The following is a 19,623-nucleotide window of genomic DNA, read 5'->3' on the forward strand; positions in this document are numbered from 1 at the left end:
CCAGGCCATCTGTTGACCTCCAGGCAATTCGAACTCGACATCGAAATGGCGAGCGCCCATAATTGCTGTATATCTCGGGTCCCCGCCCAACATTACTGACGCTAGAACGGTTTACCTTGGCGAGGAATTGCTTTCTTGAGTGGGTGAACTATAGTATTAATGATTCAGTAAAAGTCTCGTCAAGATCTTTTTTATAAAGTTTATGGCGTCAATCCATACCTTGATCAAGCTGCGCAACATGTCCGCATTTCGCCGAATCAGCTCCGCCGGCTATTGTACGGAGTACAATCTTATTTAATGATTTCATTCGCGGGCAGCGTCTGATAGACTCATGCGGCATGCCACATTGGATCTGCTGCAGTACGTACCTCGGGGCGCCATTGCCATGAATCAACTTTACGCTTATAAAATCTACCATTCAGATCAAGAGCTACATATCCAAAAATTGATTCCATACCGTATCCCGACATAATTATCTGGCGTAGTTGTTGTGAAAGAAGGACGGTCCCGTATTGCGCTCCGAGGCGATTCCACCGCTAGAACATCCCCCCCGCCTGGATGGAACCCAGTTGATCGCCACGCCTACAAGCACTAAACAGCCAGACAGGTTTAGTAGTCGCTGGTCGCTTTCTAATACCTGTTCCACCAAAGTTGATGGCCGAGTTATAGCCGGCACAATTAATTCTGGTGCCTGAATCAGTCGATCTCGTTTGGCTAGGTACCTGGAAATTAGCCGTTGTTTGTTGACATTTAAACCGTAGCCTAGCAGGCAACCAAACAACAGCCTCCTAATAAGGGCTTCGGCCTCAACGCAACAAACAATGGATACGTAACACCAACCTCTTATACGCCATCAACATGACGCGTAATCTTTATATCCCTCTCGAGATCGTCCTTCAGATCCTTGAAACGTCCATCCCGCCCGGTGAGCCCAATAGAATTATTGACGTTGCAACCCCCCAAGTTCAGCAGCTCGTCGCCTGGACAAGGGTATGCCGCGCGACGTATGAGCCCGCGACAAGGTTTCTACGGCAGCACTGTATACATCTTGACTCGATACCCCGACTCCAGAAATTCTTGCGCTGCCTAAACTACTCCAAGACTTGCAGCCATGACTCTCTCCCCAAAACCGTCACACTTTCTGCAGTGTCGTCCATCTATCTCGGACTCGGCCTCGAGGAAATCCAGTCCATACGAGCGTGCGCACTTGTCCGTGATGTCTTTCTGGAACTTGGCGGCTCTATCCGCCGATTGATCGTTGACCTGCCGTTTCGCAGAATCGCTATGCAACATAGCATCGATGCGCACATTGATCAAGTCTTCTCTCGAGGTCTACAAGCATTGGTAAACCTGGAAGAATTCGTCACCTTAGGCGGCCTGCCTTCATTAGAGTTCTGGAATGGCGAGCTCAATGTCAGCCAAATTTGGCCAAAGCTACGAAAGGTCGCTGGGTTCAGCATCAACCTGAGTGACGAAGGACTTTGGTACAATGTTGCACTACACCGAAACATCGATCAACTCGTCATTACAAGACCGTATTTGCTACGTGTTCAGACTTGGAACATTAAGCAGTCTATTGGCAGCGAACTTTGGAATCCCGAGTTTGGAGGTGACTCGACCTATGCTCGGCCCTTGAAGATTGTCATTGTCAACCATGAGTTTAGCTCACCTATCATCGATACGGGAGGCGGAAATATTCACGACCCAGCTGGGCTTCTAGACGTGTCGCCTGTTGAGATTCCAATGCACGCGAAACGGGTGGATTATGTCTGCCGTGAGTGGCTGATCAAGGCTGCGAAAGAAGATACGCTTTGGGGATATTGACGGGTTATAGTGTAAGATATGACGATAAGAAACATTTTAATCGATATCGTGGTCCTGGGACCATCTTCCTCGTGCATTTCAGCCAAGGCAGGGTTGTGTTGGTGGTCATCGTGACGATGTAATTGGCAAGTGTATGAATATTCTACAAGAGAGCTAGCAGAGGCAGGAAAGCTCAAGACCTCTATCCTAAGCAACAACGAGAAGTAGTTGAGTTTATTATATCTTAATAAGCCTTTAGATCAATTTATTTTTGCATTATGGTCGCATTTTCTGGTGTGTATCAACCCTCCCCGTATGCACTGCACTGCAATAGTGGCCATGCGTTATTCAAGGAATGAAGATGGAACTCTGGTGGATCCAATCCATCTCTCAAACTATCCGTCAGCTCGTACCCTTTGTCGATGAAGTATACCTAACAAGATAATGGACTCATTCACGACCACATGTTTCAGCAGCGGAAGACGGCGGAATGACTCCGCGCCTCATTCATTCATCTACCTACCCTACAAAACACTACCAATAGGCAATTTTAGTGCTGAACCCTTATTAATAACCCCGCTCACTGTATATACTAATGGGAAAGACCATAATTTAGACAGTAAGCTTTTTACACTTTTCGTATTTTCTATATCATACATCGGCTTCTGAGTGGGGTGTCTCGTTTTCCCACCAGTTAACAAGCGCCATCCATGCATTGTGAACCTATGGGTCGATGATTCGGATCTCAACCGCGAAGATATTTTAGACTCGCGCCGTTAAGCCTACCAGACGAACATCAAAGAACAACAAGAGCTTTCTCTATGGAACACCTGAATGCTTCGATACGCGAATCTGAATGCTGCAGCGATCTAGTTCCTCATTTGAGCGGCCACTATCAATGAAACAGGTCGCGTGGCCCAATGGCAAGGCGTCTGACTACGAATCAGAAGATTCTGGGTTCGATCCCCAGCGTGATCATCTATACGACGGACTCTGTGGCATCTCATAACGATCATATTATACCACCAGTATGAGAGGTAACAGACGACTCAACCTTTTGTCGTAACAGAGGATAACTTTGTTATTTTTATTAGCCAAGACGCTTCACGAGTCTATGAATTGATTGTTCATTATTAATTATATTTTATTTGGCAGATGCTCTATCTACTTCTTCCGTAAGAGTTTTACCTTCATCTTCTTTAGACGCCGACTCTCAAATGCCTTGGTGACCCTCCAATTGCTGACAATCATGATGAAGATAAAGAAAAAAATCACGAGCGCGCCAATGAGCGGCACAATTAATGTAAACACTGTCAACCCGTAACTCACATCCTGGAACGCTTGGTTCTCGACCAACCGATCAACACCCAATCCGACCTGCATCGCCGTGAGCGCGATCACGACATAACCGAGGATACCAGCAAGCACCGAGAAATTGTCGCGAATGAGATCGCCGTAGACTGTATGCGACGCGACTCGTGAGTAGCCGCGCAACAAATATCCTTTGCGAAGCGCGTAGACTTTGTTCAACCTGCTCAACCGCAGCTCGCCGTACCAGTAGCGCGGATTGACGCGATCGTAACGGTGGTTCTCGAGGACCTGAGCTGATAATGCCTTCCAGCCCTCCCATGTCGATTCCTCGGGTAGTAATCCATGTTCCTTTGCGATGCGAAAGTCGCTCTTGTATGCGATGAGCGCAGTGTAGGAGAAAAGAAATCCCCGCGCCGAGGCATCAATGTTGCCTTCGGCCACGTCGAGATGGGCTGTGTCGCTGATGTTGCTGACCCAAAAGTCGGGGTCAAGTAGATAAGCCGGTATAGGCTTGAGAAAAATGCGGTTTCTCCACCAGATCATGTGCAGCTCAGAGAGCTCGCTGATGACGATCTCTCGTGAAATGAGCCGTTGGTGATGAAGTGGCCGGGGCGGCATTGGGCGCCCGCAAGCCCAGAGCCATTCTTGCACGTCATTGAGGCGCGAAACCGATAGTTCCCGCTCTAGGAAGTTGGGGTCCGATGTAGGGACGACAATGTCATCGTTGAAGCGGTTGCTGGCAGGGAGAAGGCTATTAAACTCATCCTTTGACTCCAAGCCGTCGCTACTAAGGAAGTCCTTTTGTAAGATGCGGACCGTAAATGGCGGCGGTGGACTAGCCATAGTGAGATATTAGTATCAACGACACGTTGTAAGATTTAAGCTTCTCAAGGAGCATAAATAGAGAACGAACGAAAGCCCCAACGATGGCGAGTCTCTTGGAAAGCTCGCGTAAACAGAGAGAGGGAAAAGAGTGGAAATTACAGAGGAGAGCTGGCAAGGATCAGTCATAAGGCTGCCAGGGCTGGTAGGCAACCCATGCTCTTAGGCCGATAGCACCATCCATGATTGGCCTGTAAGCGGCGTTCCCCATTGTCTTGATCACACGGCCCGCTCTGTGCCCACAGATACCTATCACTTCGAGAAAAGGGATAGGCCGCTGTGCCGTGCTGACGGTCCAATTTCTTTAATTAGGCACACTCTGCGTCTCAGCCCAAAGGAGCAACCAGACCGGGCAGTGGCGCCATGTTCGATCGATGAGACACTAACGAGGTATCGCCTGTCTAAGTGCTTACTCTGGAGAACGAATGTTAAGCGCATAACGCCGAGTCAAAAGCTCAGCAAATGCTGACATACATAGACTAGACCCCCAGTAAGCCAAGATGTGGGGGCCAAGAATGAAACGGGTGCTGAGCTGTAGTGGCCACTACGTACTCCTCCGTAAGACGAAAATTAGGAGGCGTGAACGTTGCCAGATCAACACCAACGTACGTTTGAAGCCTCACTCTCTCAAGTGGATTGGCCAATATGTCGCTTCGTCGAGCAGCAACACGACGCGGCGGCCCTCCCGGGGCTGCTCCCAAGCAGAAGAAGGGCTATGAGAATGTCGAGCAGGGGATCAAGCAGCTCTATCCCGAGTCAGACTCGACAAGAAAGACAGACATGGAGTAAGCATCAACCCACATCATGATAACCGAATCCATCGACTCACTAACGCCCTAACAGTATTGTATTTGTGCCTGGTCTGGGAGCTCATCCTTTACTGAGCTTCAAATCGACTACGAGCGATTTTAATTGGGCCAGTGAGGAGGGCATAGCTCGCGACTTTCCAAACGCTAGAATTCTTCTGTATCACAGTGAATCTTCATGGACTGGCTCCATCAAGGTGAAGCAGTTTCTCGGTAACCTGGCCCAGACTCTGCTCGAGGGGCTGAAGATGAGTAGAGAGGTATGCTTCCACGTCTTTCGACTTGACTCAAAGAGTTTGGCCTGACAAGCAGTCTAGAACATGGCAATTCCTCGTCCAATCACATTTATTGGTCACAGTATGGGAGGACTTGTCATAGCCAAGGTATGATTCATCGTTTTGACGCTGTCTACTTGTTCTGACTTCCAGGCTATCTGTATCGCTGCTACGAGACAAGATCTCTTCCCAAACATGTTCGAAGATATAGCCGGTTGCGCATTCTTTGGAACACCTTTCAAGGGCGCTGAAGCAGCTTCGTTAGCATGTATGCTTTCGTCAGTGGGAGAGAAACTTGGTCATGCAACAGCTTCCAAACTCCTCGAGTTGATGAGACCAGACGACGAAAGCCTGGCTGAGCTTCGGAAGGAGTTCGTGAGACTAGTCATCAAGACAACGCCCAAAATCGAGCTGTGTGGGTTCTACGAAGAGCACCCTACGACGATTAAAGATCTCTCTGGCATGCCTCAGTTCTTGACGGCGCTGAGCATTCCGATGCCCAAGAAGTATGCAGAGTTCGTCACGAGAGACTCATCCATCCTGGATGGTGTGATGGAGACGATGGGTTTAGCTGCGAATCATCGAGACTTGGTCAAGTTTGATAGCTCAAAGGATGAACGCTACACACTAGTTCGAGGGCCTTTGAAACGACTCATCAACGGCTCACATCTGCGAGTCAAGAATCGGCACAATGCAACAAGACGCACCGATCCAGCCACTATAAACCTTGCTTTACGGACTCTAGAGGGTGCACCAGTCCAAAGCAAGAGGGAAAGCATTGCCCAGAACACAACCACTTCCCCATGGTTCTCGAAAGAACCTGAATTTCTGGGTTGGTTAGCCAAACCCAGAGAGGGCGAAGATACGTCACTTGTCAAGAAAGAGGATTGTCTCTGGGTCCGTGGCCGTGATGGTCGCGGCAAAACAAGCGCTGCGTTATCAGCTATTGAAAAGATCGAAGAGTTGACCAAGGATGAGGAGGTTTACGAAGAGGAGATTACAGATGAACCATACACAGGCTCATCGAGAAACTATCTTTCTTACTTCTTTTGCGACAAGACACCCGATTATGGATCAGCTGAGAGTTTGTTGAAAGCTCTCATTCGCCAACTCCTGGAACGACAGGGGCTTCTGGCGACGCATGCCAAGTTTCTTCTCAAGAAGAAAGGTAGAGAAACACAGCCTCTTTTGACTGTAGAGAACTTGTGGCAGGTCCTTCAAGATATCCTCGCTGACGATGTATTTATTGGGGCGAGGGTATACTTTGTCATCAATAACATCGAAACCCTCTCTCAAGATGCCGTGTCTACAAACACTCTCTTGACCCTGCTCAGCTCCGAGGTCGAACATGACGGTACCGGAAGGCGCCCACTTGTTCGATGGATGATCACAAGTGGCCAATCTTGGGACATTGACCGGGCTTTGAAGAGGGATACCGTCCGACTAGTTGATCTTGAAGACGCGAAATATGGCGATCAAGTCCAGCTCGAGCTTCGTAGGCACGCGCAGAACAAGGTGCTAGAGCTGATTGAGCATAAGAAGTACAGCAGAGCTCTTGCATACTTTGCCAGTAGTGTTATTGGCAAGCGGGCCCAGAACACGCAATGGATTGACATCACATGCGATCATCTCGAGGAGCTTCCTCAGCATCAGAACGACCTTCAAGTCCGTCGTCTCCTCGAGGTCATTCCACAGGAATTGGATGCTCTGCTCAGTTCTGCATGGCAACAAGTGTTTGATAACAACCGGGGTAAGGCCGGGGAGATCAAGGAAATGCTCCGGGTCTTGGTCCTTACCTATCAAGATCCAACTGAGGCTGAGCTTGGTCTCCTTGCTGGTCTCGATTCTTCGCCAGCGGAAGTTTCAGAGCTACATGATCTGATTCAGAAGTGTAGGCCCCTAATCGTACTGAAGGAAAATGGTCTCCAAGAGAAGACAGTGTGCTTCACTGAACCAGTGGTCAAGACCCATCTTCTTGAGTACGCACATGTGTTGCTTGGTCTCACCAGCGAAGATATCAAGCTACAGCATGGTATTCTGGGTTTCAGGTCTTTCAGTCATATCCTAGAGACTTTTGACTTTCCACTTTCCGATATTCCTCAGCAAATAGACGGAGTGGTGGGTGAGGTCGCTGGTGCTATAGAAGCAAGTCCGGATGACGGGGAGAGTGTTGCCTCTGGAGAAGTAGAAGCAAACGATCAAGAAGCCGCTGAGAAAGAGGATGAAGAGGAACCTGACGATGAATCTAATCACGACGATGAATCCGAAAACGACAACGCCTCTGTCGCCTCGGAGGAGTCAAGTGATGAGGAAGACGAAGAAGATGAGGTGGATGAAGATCCTGAAGCTCCATATCTCAAAGACATAGCCCTGGCCTATGCTGTCACGCATTGGCTATCTCACGCCAGCCAAGCGACTGCTGATCTCGCAGAAGCATTGAGCCTGGAGGAAAAGTTCTGGCAGGCGGATTCAGTTATTCGACGCCGTTGGCTGACTGAACACAACCGACTTACCGGATCCTTTGCCTATTATGCTCGGGAGAAGCTGACTGGACTTCATGTTGCTGCTACAATTGGATTTAGAGACCTGGTCGCGGCTTTGATGGATCACGGTTTCGATGAGGACAAAGCCGCGATGGATTCAGACTATAACACGCCGGTAAGTGATGGCATTCCTTGGAGAGGAGAAGATGAGACTCTGGGCCGCAACGTGTATGAGCTGACATGACGTAGCTGCATTACGCAGCCGCTTTTGGGCATGATGACATTGCTGAGGAGCTTCTTGACAGAGGCGCCAACATCGATGAAGGCATCAAGGGCAATCTCATAACTCCTTTGCACAGAGCAGCAGCCGAAGGGAACGTCAAGGTTATGAGTAAACTTCTACAACGAGGAGCGAACCCAAATGCTAGCTGTGGTGCCTACGGAGGTGTAATCTGTGCGGCTATTCAGTCTGGAAACACTGACGCCGTGAAGCTTCTGGTAACCCATAATGTCTCACTCGTCACTCAGGATGATGAAGACGAAGACGACAAGGCTGAGGGCGAGAATGGCGAGGGAGAGGCTAACGACGAGGAAGCTAAGGACAACGATGGAGACGAGGAGAGTGACAAGGATGAGGGTTCAGAGTCGGGCTCTGATTCCGACTCTGACTCCGACGAAGAAGAAGAGGAGGAGGTTATCACATCACCTTTGGCTCTAGCAGCTATGAGAGCCGATCTTGCAGTGTTCGAGTTTCTGATCAAGGAATATTCCGACAAACTACCTGCTGAAGAGTTCGGCATCGCCCTCGTCAAAGCTGCAGAATACGGTCGGTTTGAAGCTTTCTCGCGGCTGTTCCATGACTTTGAGCACAACCAGCAGTTCAAACAGGACGCTCTCGATGGGGCATCTTTTGGGGACCATTGGGCCATCGTCTCGTTGATCCTGGATCATTGTCCCGGCTTGAGCTGTGACAAAACCTTCCTACAAACAGCACAGGGAGAAGATGGCGATGACGAGATTCGTATCTTGGGAGCTATGTGGGAGTATTCTCAGGGTAATATATCGCCTGAAGCGCTAGACGAGTCTTTGTATGAAGCCACAGACTTTGAGAATCAGAGGACGGTGGAGTTGCTGTTGAGATATGGAGCTAACGCGAATGCAACTGGCGAAGTGTAAGTCTGACCGAGATAGTCGAGAGGCATAACGAGCTAACTGTGAGTTAAAGATACGGGAATGCCTTGACAGCAGCTGCCTTTGACGGCACAATCGAGATAATCAAGCTACTTCTAGATGCTGGTGCTGACATCAACTCCGCAGACGGATGGGCTCTCCAAACTGCTGCGGATCAAGGTCATGTCGATGTTGTTAACCTTCTCCTGGAGCGTGGGGCTAACGTCAACGCAACGACGACCAATACCAACATGTCCAAGTGTACTGCTTTGCAAGCGGCTGTTGAGTCTGGCAAAGGAGATATTGTCGATATTCTCCTCGAGCATGGCGCTGATCCCAACCTTGGAGGAGGCGAATTCTCTCATCCCATCATCGCTGCGGCAAGCAAGGGCGAAGAAGCTATCTTCAAGAAGCTTCTGGAAGCCAAGGCCGATGTTACGGTTGTCGGAGGAGAGTATAATTCGACTCCTCTGACATACACGGCGATATATCTACCTCGTGACTCGATTCGCCTGTTGTTGGACGCTGGTGCCGACATGAATCATGCTGATAACGAAGGAGACACGGCACTGATCCTCACATCCTGGAGCGGTGATCATGAGTCGGTTCAGTTCCTGCTTGACCGTGGGGCCGATGTCTTGGTTAGGAATAAGGCAGGTCTCAATGCATTGCAGAAAGCCCTCGAGGCAGGCAGAGAAGAATGCGTCAAGATCCTGACCAACCATATCTCAGACATGATGGAGGCAATCAGGGTTGCAATGGTTTCTGGCGATGCTTCAATCACTGCAGTGATTCGAAGCGTGCAGAGCCAGAAGCAGGAGCTCAACTACGATGACCCGAAGCCGGTGCAAGAGGAGAGTAGAAGAAGCTCAATCTATGAGCCAACATCGCCTGAGGCTCAAACTCAGAGAGCTGGTCCGTCTGTCAATTTTGCTTCTGAGAAGATCGTGGTGGATGATACCCCGAGTCAACATATCGCATCACCGATAACGAGACCATCTATCACGCCATCTGGCCCGTCGTCCAGCTCTTTCGCTGACCTATACAGCCCCGCTAAGGACATCCTCGACTTCAGTCCAAACCCACTCTACAAGCGCCAATCTGAGCTGATCACACCAACGAACGAACAGTCAAAGGGGCCTATAAGAAGAAAGCCAATCACGGGCGCTAAACCTCCTATGTACAGACCATACCAACCCGGCGGGCCTGGAGAGAATGTGCGACACTCGACTCCTCCTGGATCATTGGCCAACGCATTCCAGGCGTATCAGCCGATGCAACAACAGACTCTTCCACCGGAGAATGCTCCTTCACTTTCACATCCGGAGGCTTATGTGCCACCGAGCCAGGCTACGCCGGACCCTGGGTTTGTGCCTTATGCGCCGTCTGGACCTGCGAACTACGGACAACAGAATCAGGAGCCGGTGAGAAGGTCGTCGAGGTCGTCGTTTATGGGCATGAAGGTTCCATGGACGGATGGCCGGTTTAGTTAGAGATATGTTGTCGCTCATCTTGAGATAATTAAATAAACAAGTCTTTCTATGATCATATTACCGATAGGAAGCCATTTCTCTGCATAGGAGCACTCTGGATTTCCGTACTAAAAATCAGCTCTAATTATAGACTACAGAAGAATCAATGAGATTATCTTCTCATCATTCGAGAGTTGCCCGATGATCAGAAAGGTACCGCTGCGCCATCGGACGGGGCTCGCATCGTCATCGAATACAGCAGTTAACCTGGCATTAGGAAGATACTCTACCAAGTTCACCGAATTTGTCTAAAGCCGGCGCGATCTTTGGAAAGATCAGTCCTCGTCATCAGACGACCACGACCCGGGACGCACTCGCATCCTTCCTAACCTTCTTTACCCTCATACATTTCCGTTTTCTTATCTTTCTCTCTTACCTGTTCTCGGCCAGATGAAGGGCGCTAGCACGCCCTTTTCTGACTAGGACCACTCAGAGGCAGTCCTGAGGAACAACGGGCCTATATACAGCCCTCTTTCAGGACTCTGCCACCGTCACACCGATGGACCCACGTTATGCCTCATCGAATACAGGCTGTCCTTTCTTGAAAAACTCAGGTTGTATTCTATAAGAGCGTGAAGACATACGAGGAGGAGGCTGGGTGGAATGCTGGAGATAACAATACCACGGAGGAGACCGAGGATAATATAGTTATTAAACCTGAAGATAATAACACAAAAGGAAAGCGATGGGGATGACCAAGAGGGGAAAGCTTAGAGTTGGGATCAGGTTGAATACGGCTAGGTTCACTGCCGACCCTATTGAGGGCAGATGACCTGCTAGTAGGAGAGCTCATAAAGGCAGTAATTTTCTTATCACAATTAATCACAATTCAAGAAACTACCAAAACCAAGCTTTCTGATTTTCGAGGTTATCTCAAACCTGAGATTTATTTTGACAATAGTGTTCAAGAGGTGCTGAACTTTATAGATCATCTTCAACAGTGGCCTTCTAAGAACCACCTGGCCATCAAGTGAAACTTTTATAAGACTGGTCAGCCTGAAGCCCCTAACCACGATAGAGATATTGTTGAGACTTATGGCTGTGAGCTTAAATCAGCAGACAGAACTTAGTTGAGGTTCACAGGGGCACCTGTCCTTCTATCCGCATGGGCGACAGCATCAACCAGAGAGGTGTTGGCCTTGGTCACAACGCGTGCTGATTGCTCTATTCATCCTGTAGTTAGCAAAAAGCATGCCCAGTACACCACCAGCTGACCAACTTCCGAGCAATACCTATATAGGTAGCGACTGATATGCTGAAACGGTGATCAAGACTCGTCTTTCTGAGCGCCATGCCCCTCAACACCGAGAAGCAAGATGTTATAGCATTCATTCACGATCAAGGATTTAAGAGTTCTATATTGTATTGGCCTTTCAAGCAGTTCATTTCCGTTGAGTTGAAGTATCACGGTGACTGCATTGCTGAGTTTCCATTGCGAAGCCAAACACAGCAGGCACTTAAGAAATTACCCAACCACATTTTCAACGCGAGGCGACTAGAGGCAACAGTCCCTCGTCTCAGGGTGGGTATTACTTGATTACCATAGTGGATTTGTCTGAAATATTATAGCACCCAAGTTCAAAGTCAAATCTTGCTGCAGAGGCGGAAGCCATTCACACTAAGACCGAGTCCACCACAAGCCGATCCTAAAGACTACGCTGGCTGGGATACGCGGGGAGACCAGCCCCTTGGGGAGCAAGAAAACACTGGCCCTTGATGCCGAATGTCAAAATGAACTTAGCAAAAGGTACACCAAATTGCCTAAGTCTTTTTGCCATATGGGATCAAGATCCCGAGTTACATTTCCTCTCTTAGAACCGCAGTCACTTCACCTGGTAGTCTACGATGTACATCTCGTTAATAACCGAAATTCCCATCCCCCTTGCTGCCTATGACGGCATTGGTGGGAGGCGGCTGCTCTCGCGTCTTATTGACGAGAACAGGTGCACCCAAAAGATTTTAACCAGCGTCGTAAAGAGGCGAGGTAATGGCGCTATTCCAGATGATTTCCTTTTTCCCCTTGAGATATCCATCTGACCGTATATCTATAGAAAATTCACCGTGGCGTACACTTTTAATACTGCTGCTATAAGTAAAGAGGTCACTAGCAGTAGTCGAAATGGCCATACCGCCACACCTGACACTCAGGGATACGATGCATCCCAAGGCAAACGGACCAAGCCGGTATCGTTTGGAAATGGTTGCACCGCCCTTACAGACAATGACTCTATTGAATTCGACAAGCAGGAACTGGCCATGATGCCCAGGGAGAAGCTCGAAGCTGTCATTTGGTTCAAAGGTCAAAAGAGGCTGCTTACCTCGCAGACATCGCTGGGAGGAACATGCGCGCGCTCCTGTCACTTCACCGGCAATCTACTATTAGGTCAAAATAAACTCACAAAAGGTATTCCAAATATCATGAACTTATCCTGAGCTTACACTAAATTACCCAAGTCTTTTTGTCGTTCAGGATCAACGTCCTGAGTTCCTCCCCTAGCAGGGATACGATATATCACAGGGCAATTGGACTGAGCCCCAGGCTTTCGATTCCGTGTCTGCCTCCAGAGCTACTGGTGGTGGTGGTCAACAGCGGGGTCGCAATATAGGATCAATTGCGAAAATCGCTCAGAAGTTGTCGTGGACTTTCTCTTGCTATTGTTTTGTGATTGGATCAATTGTCCATATTGGGTGTAAGCATTTGTGGTGATGCAACACTAACATCAACCTGTTTCTTTCACACTGGAGCCTGTTAGTGGAGTATCATTTGTCTCTGCCCGAATGAGGCTCGTGCAATTAGTCATTTTGACATTTCCAACCTCATCAATCATGTCAAAATGTGGAAGACGAGAAGGATCACATTAAGGAAGCTGGCTTTGCAGTTGTAAGAAAGAGCTTTGTCCAAGGAATGGAATGCGAACGCTTGGGGTAGCGAGTGAGCGAAAGGTGCCAAGATTGGCGAGTGAAACGTCGGACTTTGGAATGTCCGAGGTGCGCAATCAATCTGCAGTTGCTTGAAGGATTGAAGTCGAATCTGTCGCGTGAGTCACAACTTATACGAAAAGAGATTATAGGAATGATATCGTGGTGATTCAAGGTGACTCACCTACCGAATTGGCATAATGATGCTGCAGATATGAGCCGGTAGCCGTGTTATCCATTTCTTATCGTGGACAAGTTATCTGTAACAATGACGGAGACAGCAGTGACAGAGATTTGCTGACTGCTAGCAGAATCTGCCATCTCGAATAGCGAGAATTATCGATCTATCTCTGTCGGAAAATGGATGGATGAGAGAAAACTCGATTTAATTTTAGTTTAACTCCGGAAATCTCATCAAATAGAGCCATCTCAATGAGTCAATTCCACAATGAGCCCGGATTTGTTTGTCGTCATTGAAGCTTTTGTCATCTTGTTCGATTTGTAACGTGATCCGAAACTGGTTAGCGGCCGTTAGCTTAGAAATTGGCATGACTGGTGCATCTGCTGTCAAACCCATCCTCCACCAAAATCTGCTTATGCGGACGGCATCATTGTCCGAGAGGATTACAAAGGTCATGCTGACAGGCGCAGCAACAGGCCGAACACCGAGCACGCAATTGAATATACAGAATAGGCATGTCGCAGATAGATGTACCAAAAGATGAATGCCCGGCGGTTGTGTTAAATAGAAGCAGTCTTGCCCTCAGTTCTGGTACAAATAAACAATCATCAATCACTTCCAAACAGCCAAGATCCTCTCTTGAATTGTCTAAAACGCCGAAATTTCAGTCGTACAAACACAAAACACTACGAACAGCCCTTCAGCAAGGATGCGACACTCAAAGAAGTTGCATGTTGCCGATGGCGAGGGTGAGCCTCTCAATCAACGGCCCTGGGTCCAGACTGCTAACAAGTGCAGATCATTACACGCCCAGCAAAAAGTCACAAACTTCAAGAAAAGGCAACGGATCTGGCAAACAACTCCAACAATTATACAGATTATATGAAGATGCCAGGGACATTTACGACCAATCGACACTGGCCAAGACAATTGAAGACATGCTGCGAACAAAAAACCGACCGCGCATCACCAAGATTGTTTCGCTGGGTTTAGGCAGCCTATTGGACGCTAAGGACCAGCAGCGGCGCATCAAACAGTTAGTCGTGCTGATGGCTATCGCATCTCATCTAACGTTGTCAAGAGGCGATAAGAGCAAATTGAGAATTTATGCCCAAGACCCAACATTCACAGCTGCCGACGAGACCTTTCTCCAGAGCCTCGATATCTCGGTACTAAAAACACCATCAATTGCAAACCTGGGTGAGGCTGGACGGATGATGGACGAGGAGACACTTGTCTACAGCCCATTCCTCACGCTTGAGACATACAAACTCCTCTTATCTGCATCGCAATCCTCAGACGGAACGGGAACAGTCAGAGCACCAATATTGGTCAGCGACGATTTCAACGCGCTGAGATTGAAATGGGACAAGCACACGTCGGAGCGAAAGGACGTGGAGGGGTTAATTCAGGGGGCACGCGAATATCGTCGGCGCGCGATTGGTGGGGAGGGGTTCTGGACACAGGCCGATCGCCCATTTCCCATGGCCCTGTACTGGCGGAACTCAGAATCTCAGCCCCGGGATGTGGGCGCTGCCCGAAACACGATAAGATCGGAATCTCAATCCTCCTTGTCGCGATTTGAGCATCGCTCGATCCCGATACATGCTTAAATCATGTCTAATATGGGGGAGACGTCCAAGGGAGTCGTGATTGGTGACATCTCAGACATCGGACATTTCCTGTTCTCCCTCGCGTCCTCGAGGAATTTCTGATACTGTAGACTACCAAGAATGCAAGGAGTTCAAATCGGGGCGAATAACCTGGATGCATTTCAGCCTTAAAATGTGGCCTCATTAGCGATTGTCATAGCGTTAGAGTAGCGATGAATGTTCCTAGTCTCTTGTTAGACTCATTTGACATTTTCTGTCGCCTGATAAGGATCATCATGAGGACTTGGACGTTTTCTTGTTCCTGCATGTGCTGCGAAGGCCGGTCGGGCACTAATGCCAATAGCTTGGGGAAGATGGCGCACCTGAAGACAGGGGCCAGTGACAGAAGAAAAAACGCTGGGCGCCTGGAGCTGAGTTAGGCGCTCGATATTGGAGAAGCGATATGGCTTCTCAAGTTGATTGATCATGGAACTGGCCAAGAAATGGCAGAGACGTGCAACTGACGAGGTCATGTAACAGGCATGCCGTGGGGATATGTTGATTTACTGCGAGGAAACACGTTGATGCGAGCACCCAAGTGTCAGAAAGAAAAGGGAAGCATCATGTCGATGATGGTCACGTTTGCTGGCTCGAATTGGCCGGCGCAAGGGAAGAATGCTCACCTAAATGATCGCATCGCGAACTGATTAAACTCCGGGTCAGGGCTGGCAACTTTATAGCAATCACCCGCACTCCATCTTTCTAGCAACCACTCATCTTGTGCTCAGATTTGATCTTCAAGACTGGAGATTTGTTTCACGAGATCAAGAATCGTCTGCCTGGCAGACCCTGCGTCGCTCCCATCATGATCCTTTCCTTTGGCGACAGCGATGTTTTGGCACTGTAAAATTAAGCTTGTCCGTTAGTTAGACCGCCGCTGTGTAGCGCTCGTCACGCTAAAACGGCGCTGAGTCCAACCCCTGATTTTAGCCTCTGGGGCTGAGACACGGTCCAACAGCAATTAATTCTAGGAGGGTTTAGGTCGGCGATAGTGCCATGCACAGGTGGAGTCGGTTTTCCTTCTGGTATTCTTTTTTTCCCTCCCTCGAATCGATAATTCAGCAGACCAAGATCTTGGCAAGCCACTTTGACCCTTTTTCCTTGACAAAATGGGCAGAGGTACCTGTTTGTGGCGATATGCCAGTGATTTGAATCAGTCCAATGATGTGCAATTGGTGAGGGAATGGACTGTGTGCAAGGGAGGGTCTGGAAATTCCAGTGGCTTTTTTTTTCTCCTTTTCTGCGCATCTAGCACCGTTGAACTCCCTGGTATATTAGTAGTCATGTCACTGCGGAACCCCTCAGCATGGCCCTCGACGTCCTTCGTTCGATCATTCATTCATTCATTCATTTAAACACTCTTTTGACAGCGCAGGTTAAGCTTGGTCAGTTTTGTTACTGATCTGAATCAATCTGCTTCCTCTCTCTCAACATGACGGGCACTCAAGAGGGTGCTAGCTGGTTCCGCCAAATGTTCAGCAGCGGATACCAAGAATTGCCGACGACGAATGTCGTCAAGGATAAGGCTGAGACCACTCAGATAATGCCGAGGAGATTCTTGCGATTGTCAACGAAAGGTTTCTTGCTCGTGCTGGCGGCTATTCTTCTCATTCCCACGTTTTTGGCTCTTGCAGCTCTAGAGGTAAGCGACGTCGCGATCACCGATGGCGTCTTCAATTGACTGACTGACTGACGATTGCAGGGCCGACAATACCTCTCCGATGGAACGGCCGACGTATTCGAGATGGGCGAAACTCAAGATGCAAGCTCGCCTGTCGCTTCACCCGCTTCACCTGTCTCCCCCGTCTCGCCCGCTGGCATCCCCGTCATGGTCAACCCTCCCAAGAAGGGCGGCAACATCTTCAACCGCCGTCTCGTCATCCTCCTCCCAGCCAACGCCCCCGGTGTCAACGTCTGCAAGGCCATTGTTACAGCGGTTGCCCTTGGATATCCCGCCCCCGTCATCCTGAATTGGGGCAAGAGTGGCTCGCATCTGGCCAAGATCGCTGGTGTCCTCGATTATCTTGACTGGAGCTCTCGCCAAGGCAGCTCAAGCAAGGACCACTTGAACGAGGATGATCTTATCATGGTCGCCGACAGCGCCGACTCTTGGTTCCAACTGCCCCCAAGTGTACTTCTCTGGCGCTATCATGCTCTCAACGAAGAGGCCAACGAGCGTCTTCGCGCGCAATGGCCACACAAGTCTGAGATGCCCATGAAGCAGACCATCATGGTGTCTGCCCAGAAGAGGTGCTGGCCTCGCGCCAAGTCTGGTTCCAACCTGCACTGCGATGCTCTTCCAGAGTCTCCTCTCCGTGAGGATCTCTACGGACCCGAGACAGACCAAGATCCCAACTTGCGCATGGTCGATGTCCGACCCAAGTACATCAACAGTGGTGCCTTCATTGGACCTGTCGGCGATATGCGCAAGTACTTCCGTCGCGCGCAAGAGCGTTACGAGCTTGGAAAGGCTGAGCAGGGCGATCACTTCTACAGTGACCAAGGTTTCTTCGGTGAGATCTGGGGAGAGCAAGAGATGTGGCGCACATGGCGACGGGAGCTCGGTGATGCCATTGATCCCTCTCACAATGTTTCCACTATGGTCCGCGATCAATTCGAGTTCCACGTCGGCCTCGACTACAATCAGACCATCTCCATCCCCACTGTCTTCGAAGAAGATGACGGCGATATTTTGACACTCAACAACCAGACATTTATTGCTGAGCGATCTCGAGAGCTCGAGATTGAGCCCGTCCGTCTGACTGCTGTCCCTGAGGAGATTGCCAATGCGACAAACCCTCTTGCGCGCATTCTCTCAGAAGAGGACCGACGCACACTGAACTGGGGCGACATGACCCTGTACGCCGACTTCTTCACCACCGCCATCCCCATCAACATCCATCACAACGCCCACATCAACAACCTCAAGACCCGAAGAGTCTTGTGGTGGGATCGCATGTGGTTCTTCCCCTACCTCCGCCAGCTTGTCAACGCGCAGCTCACTCAGCGCCGACAGCAGCCTCTAGGGAGGGTCGAGATCCCCGAAGGCCGGGCTATCTACTGGGGCCTTGAGGCATACCGAACTATCAGGCGGTTCATGCCTGCTCAGCGTGGTATGGTCAACACCGACTTTGACACCGTTTGCACGTCAAGTTGGGCCAAGAAGGAGAAGCAGAATTGGTGGGATGTTGTGTTCCAAGATGAACAGGGACCATTGGTACTCAAAGCGTGATTTTAGGTCTTTATGTGGGTTACTTGGTGTAAATTAAATGTTTAGAAAGGGTTAATCATGGCAATTCTTGGGTTTGAGCGATATTTGAGTCTTTTGTTTACCATTCAGTGATTAATAGGTCATAACGCTTCATTATCAACTCCGCCGTGCCGTCGAATCATTACCGTGTTTAACTCTTCATGATATTGCCCTTGATGTAAATGACAAGTGGCAGATTGCTGTCAAAAGCACATTACCCAAGCCACCATTTTTGCTCAAACATACTGATGCTCTGTCGCCGCCTCCTAGACGTCGATTGGACTGTCCTGCCCTGGGTTTGCTTCCTCGTAGTGCATCATCTTGACAAGCCTGAAGTAGCCAGCAGCGAGAGCACCACCAAGAAGAGGTCCGACCCAGTAGAGCCAGTGATAACCAGGGAAGTCTCTGCCACCAACTGCGCAGCCAAAAGAACGTACCGGATTCAACGATCCGCCTGTAACAAAGACACCTACAATGCGACAGTCAACATCGTGCCAAGAAGTAATAACAGGGGAGGCTTCCTACCTGGAATGAGGGCCACAAAAACAGAGAGACCAATACCGATTGGCGCGAGAAACGTATCGCGGGACTTCTCCGCCGCAAGCATCAAGACGACGAAGACCAATTGAGCTGTAAAGAACATCTCAAGAAAGACACCCTGTGCTATCGAAGTATTGGGACCGAGCGTGGTGTTTGCCTGCGAGGCACTTCCGGGGAACATGGCTTCGACTAGACCACCAGCGCACATTGAAGCGACGAGCTGGGCTGGGAATAGGTACAGCGCTCGCATCCATGGCAGTTGACCAGCGAGACAGAGACCGAAGGTGACCTAAGGGCAGAGGCGTCAGCACATCGAGCTTTTCACCGAGTAAAGTAGCTTACCGCAGGGTTGAACAATCCACCACTGATCCGGTAGAATGCCCAAACGTTGACCAGGAGGGAGAAGCCGTACGCCATTGCGATCCAGATAATGGTATTGTTGGCCAACGTACCATTAGGCCCGGTGGCAGGCTCTTGCAGAACAGCAATAATGTTGCCGGCATAGCCAAAGTACAAGAAGAAGAAAGTGCCGACAAATTCACCAGACGCCGCTACCATGTGAGTGCCGAATTCGCTGAGGTGGGTTCTTTGCTGTTTGTGGTGGTGCTGGTGGCCATTGAAGCCATTCGCACCTCGCACTTCAGCAGCGTTTGCCATTTTCGCAACGTCGTGAATTTTCGCGCGCGATGACTGGTTAGTTTTCTTCAAGGCCTGGACCCTGAAAGGAAGGAATAAGCAGAAAGAAGAAATCTGGTGTGAGTGAAAAACAGGGAAACGCAAAGAGTATTTACGGGGATGGTGGAGGTAATGGTGTAAACC

General features: G+C 49.5%; 6 protein-coding genes across 6 annotated transcripts; 4 read left to right on the forward strand and 2 right to left on the reverse strand.

The window, feature by feature from the left end:
- Nucleotides 1-858: 858 nt before the first annotated feature.
- FSUBG_11579 (uncharacterized protein) lies at nucleotides 859-1,824 on the forward strand (the record flags this gene model as incomplete). Its single annotated transcript, XM_036676275.1, has 1 exon — nucleotides 859-1,824. The coding sequence occupies one exon, from the start codon at nucleotides 859-861 to the stop codon at nucleotides 1,822-1,824; it is 966 nt and encodes a 321-aa protein (XP_036532956.1).
- Nucleotides 1,825-2,967: 1,143 nt separating this feature from the next.
- FSUBG_11580 (glycosyltransferase family 28 domain protein) lies at nucleotides 2,968-3,957 on the reverse strand (the record flags this gene model as incomplete). The annotated part of the gene is made up of 1 exon (XM_036676277.1): nucleotides 2,968-3,957. One exon carries the CDS (start codon nucleotides 3,955-3,957, stop codon nucleotides 2,968-2,970), a length of 990 nt encoding a protein of 329 aa, XP_036532957.1.
- A 684-nt stretch (nucleotides 3,958-4,641) lies between these two features.
- FSUBG_11581 (ankyrin repeat domain protein) lies at nucleotides 4,642-10,223 on the forward strand (the record flags this gene model as incomplete). Its single annotated transcript, XM_036676278.1, has 6 exons — nucleotides 4,642-4,781; nucleotides 4,840-5,062; nucleotides 5,120-5,185; nucleotides 5,231-7,735; nucleotides 7,810-8,732; nucleotides 8,786-10,223. 6 exons carry the CDS (start codon nucleotides 4,642-4,644, stop codon nucleotides 10,221-10,223), a joined length of 5,295 nt encoding a protein of 1,764 aa, XP_036532958.1.
- A 3,848-nt stretch (nucleotides 10,224-14,071) lies between these two features.
- Nucleotides 14,072-14,975, forward strand: FSUBG_11582 (uncharacterized protein; the record flags this gene model as incomplete). The annotated part of the gene is made up of 2 exons (XM_036676279.1): nucleotides 14,072-14,111; nucleotides 14,161-14,975. The coding sequence occupies 2 exons, from the start codon at nucleotides 14,072-14,074 to the stop codon at nucleotides 14,973-14,975; spliced, it is 855 nt and encodes a 284-aa protein (XP_036532959.1).
- A 1,471-nt stretch (nucleotides 14,976-16,446) lies between these two features.
- Nucleotides 16,447-18,246, forward strand: FSUBG_11583 (uncharacterized protein; the record flags this gene model as incomplete). Its single annotated transcript, XM_036676280.1, has 2 exons — nucleotides 16,447-16,656; nucleotides 16,717-18,246. 2 exons carry the CDS (start codon nucleotides 16,447-16,449, stop codon nucleotides 18,244-18,246), a joined length of 1,740 nt encoding a protein of 579 aa, XP_036532960.1.
- A 284-nt stretch (nucleotides 18,247-18,530) lies between these two features.
- Nucleotides 18,531-19,461, reverse strand: FSUBG_11584 (aquaporin; the record flags this gene model as incomplete). Its single annotated transcript, XM_036676281.1, has 3 exons — nucleotides 18,531-18,733; nucleotides 18,790-19,093; nucleotides 19,147-19,461. 3 exons carry the CDS (start codon nucleotides 19,459-19,461, stop codon nucleotides 18,531-18,533), a joined length of 822 nt encoding a protein of 273 aa, XP_036532961.1.
- Between the last annotated feature and the right edge of the window lie 162 nt (nucleotides 19,462-19,623).

This window comes from Fusarium subglutinans (assembly GCF_013396075.1).
Source record: "Fusarium subglutinans strain NRRL 66333 chromosome Unknown NRRL66333_c0000222, whole genome shotgun sequence".
Lineage (NCBI taxonomy): Eukaryota > Fungi > Ascomycota > Sordariomycetes > Hypocreales > Nectriaceae > Fusarium > Fusarium subglutinans.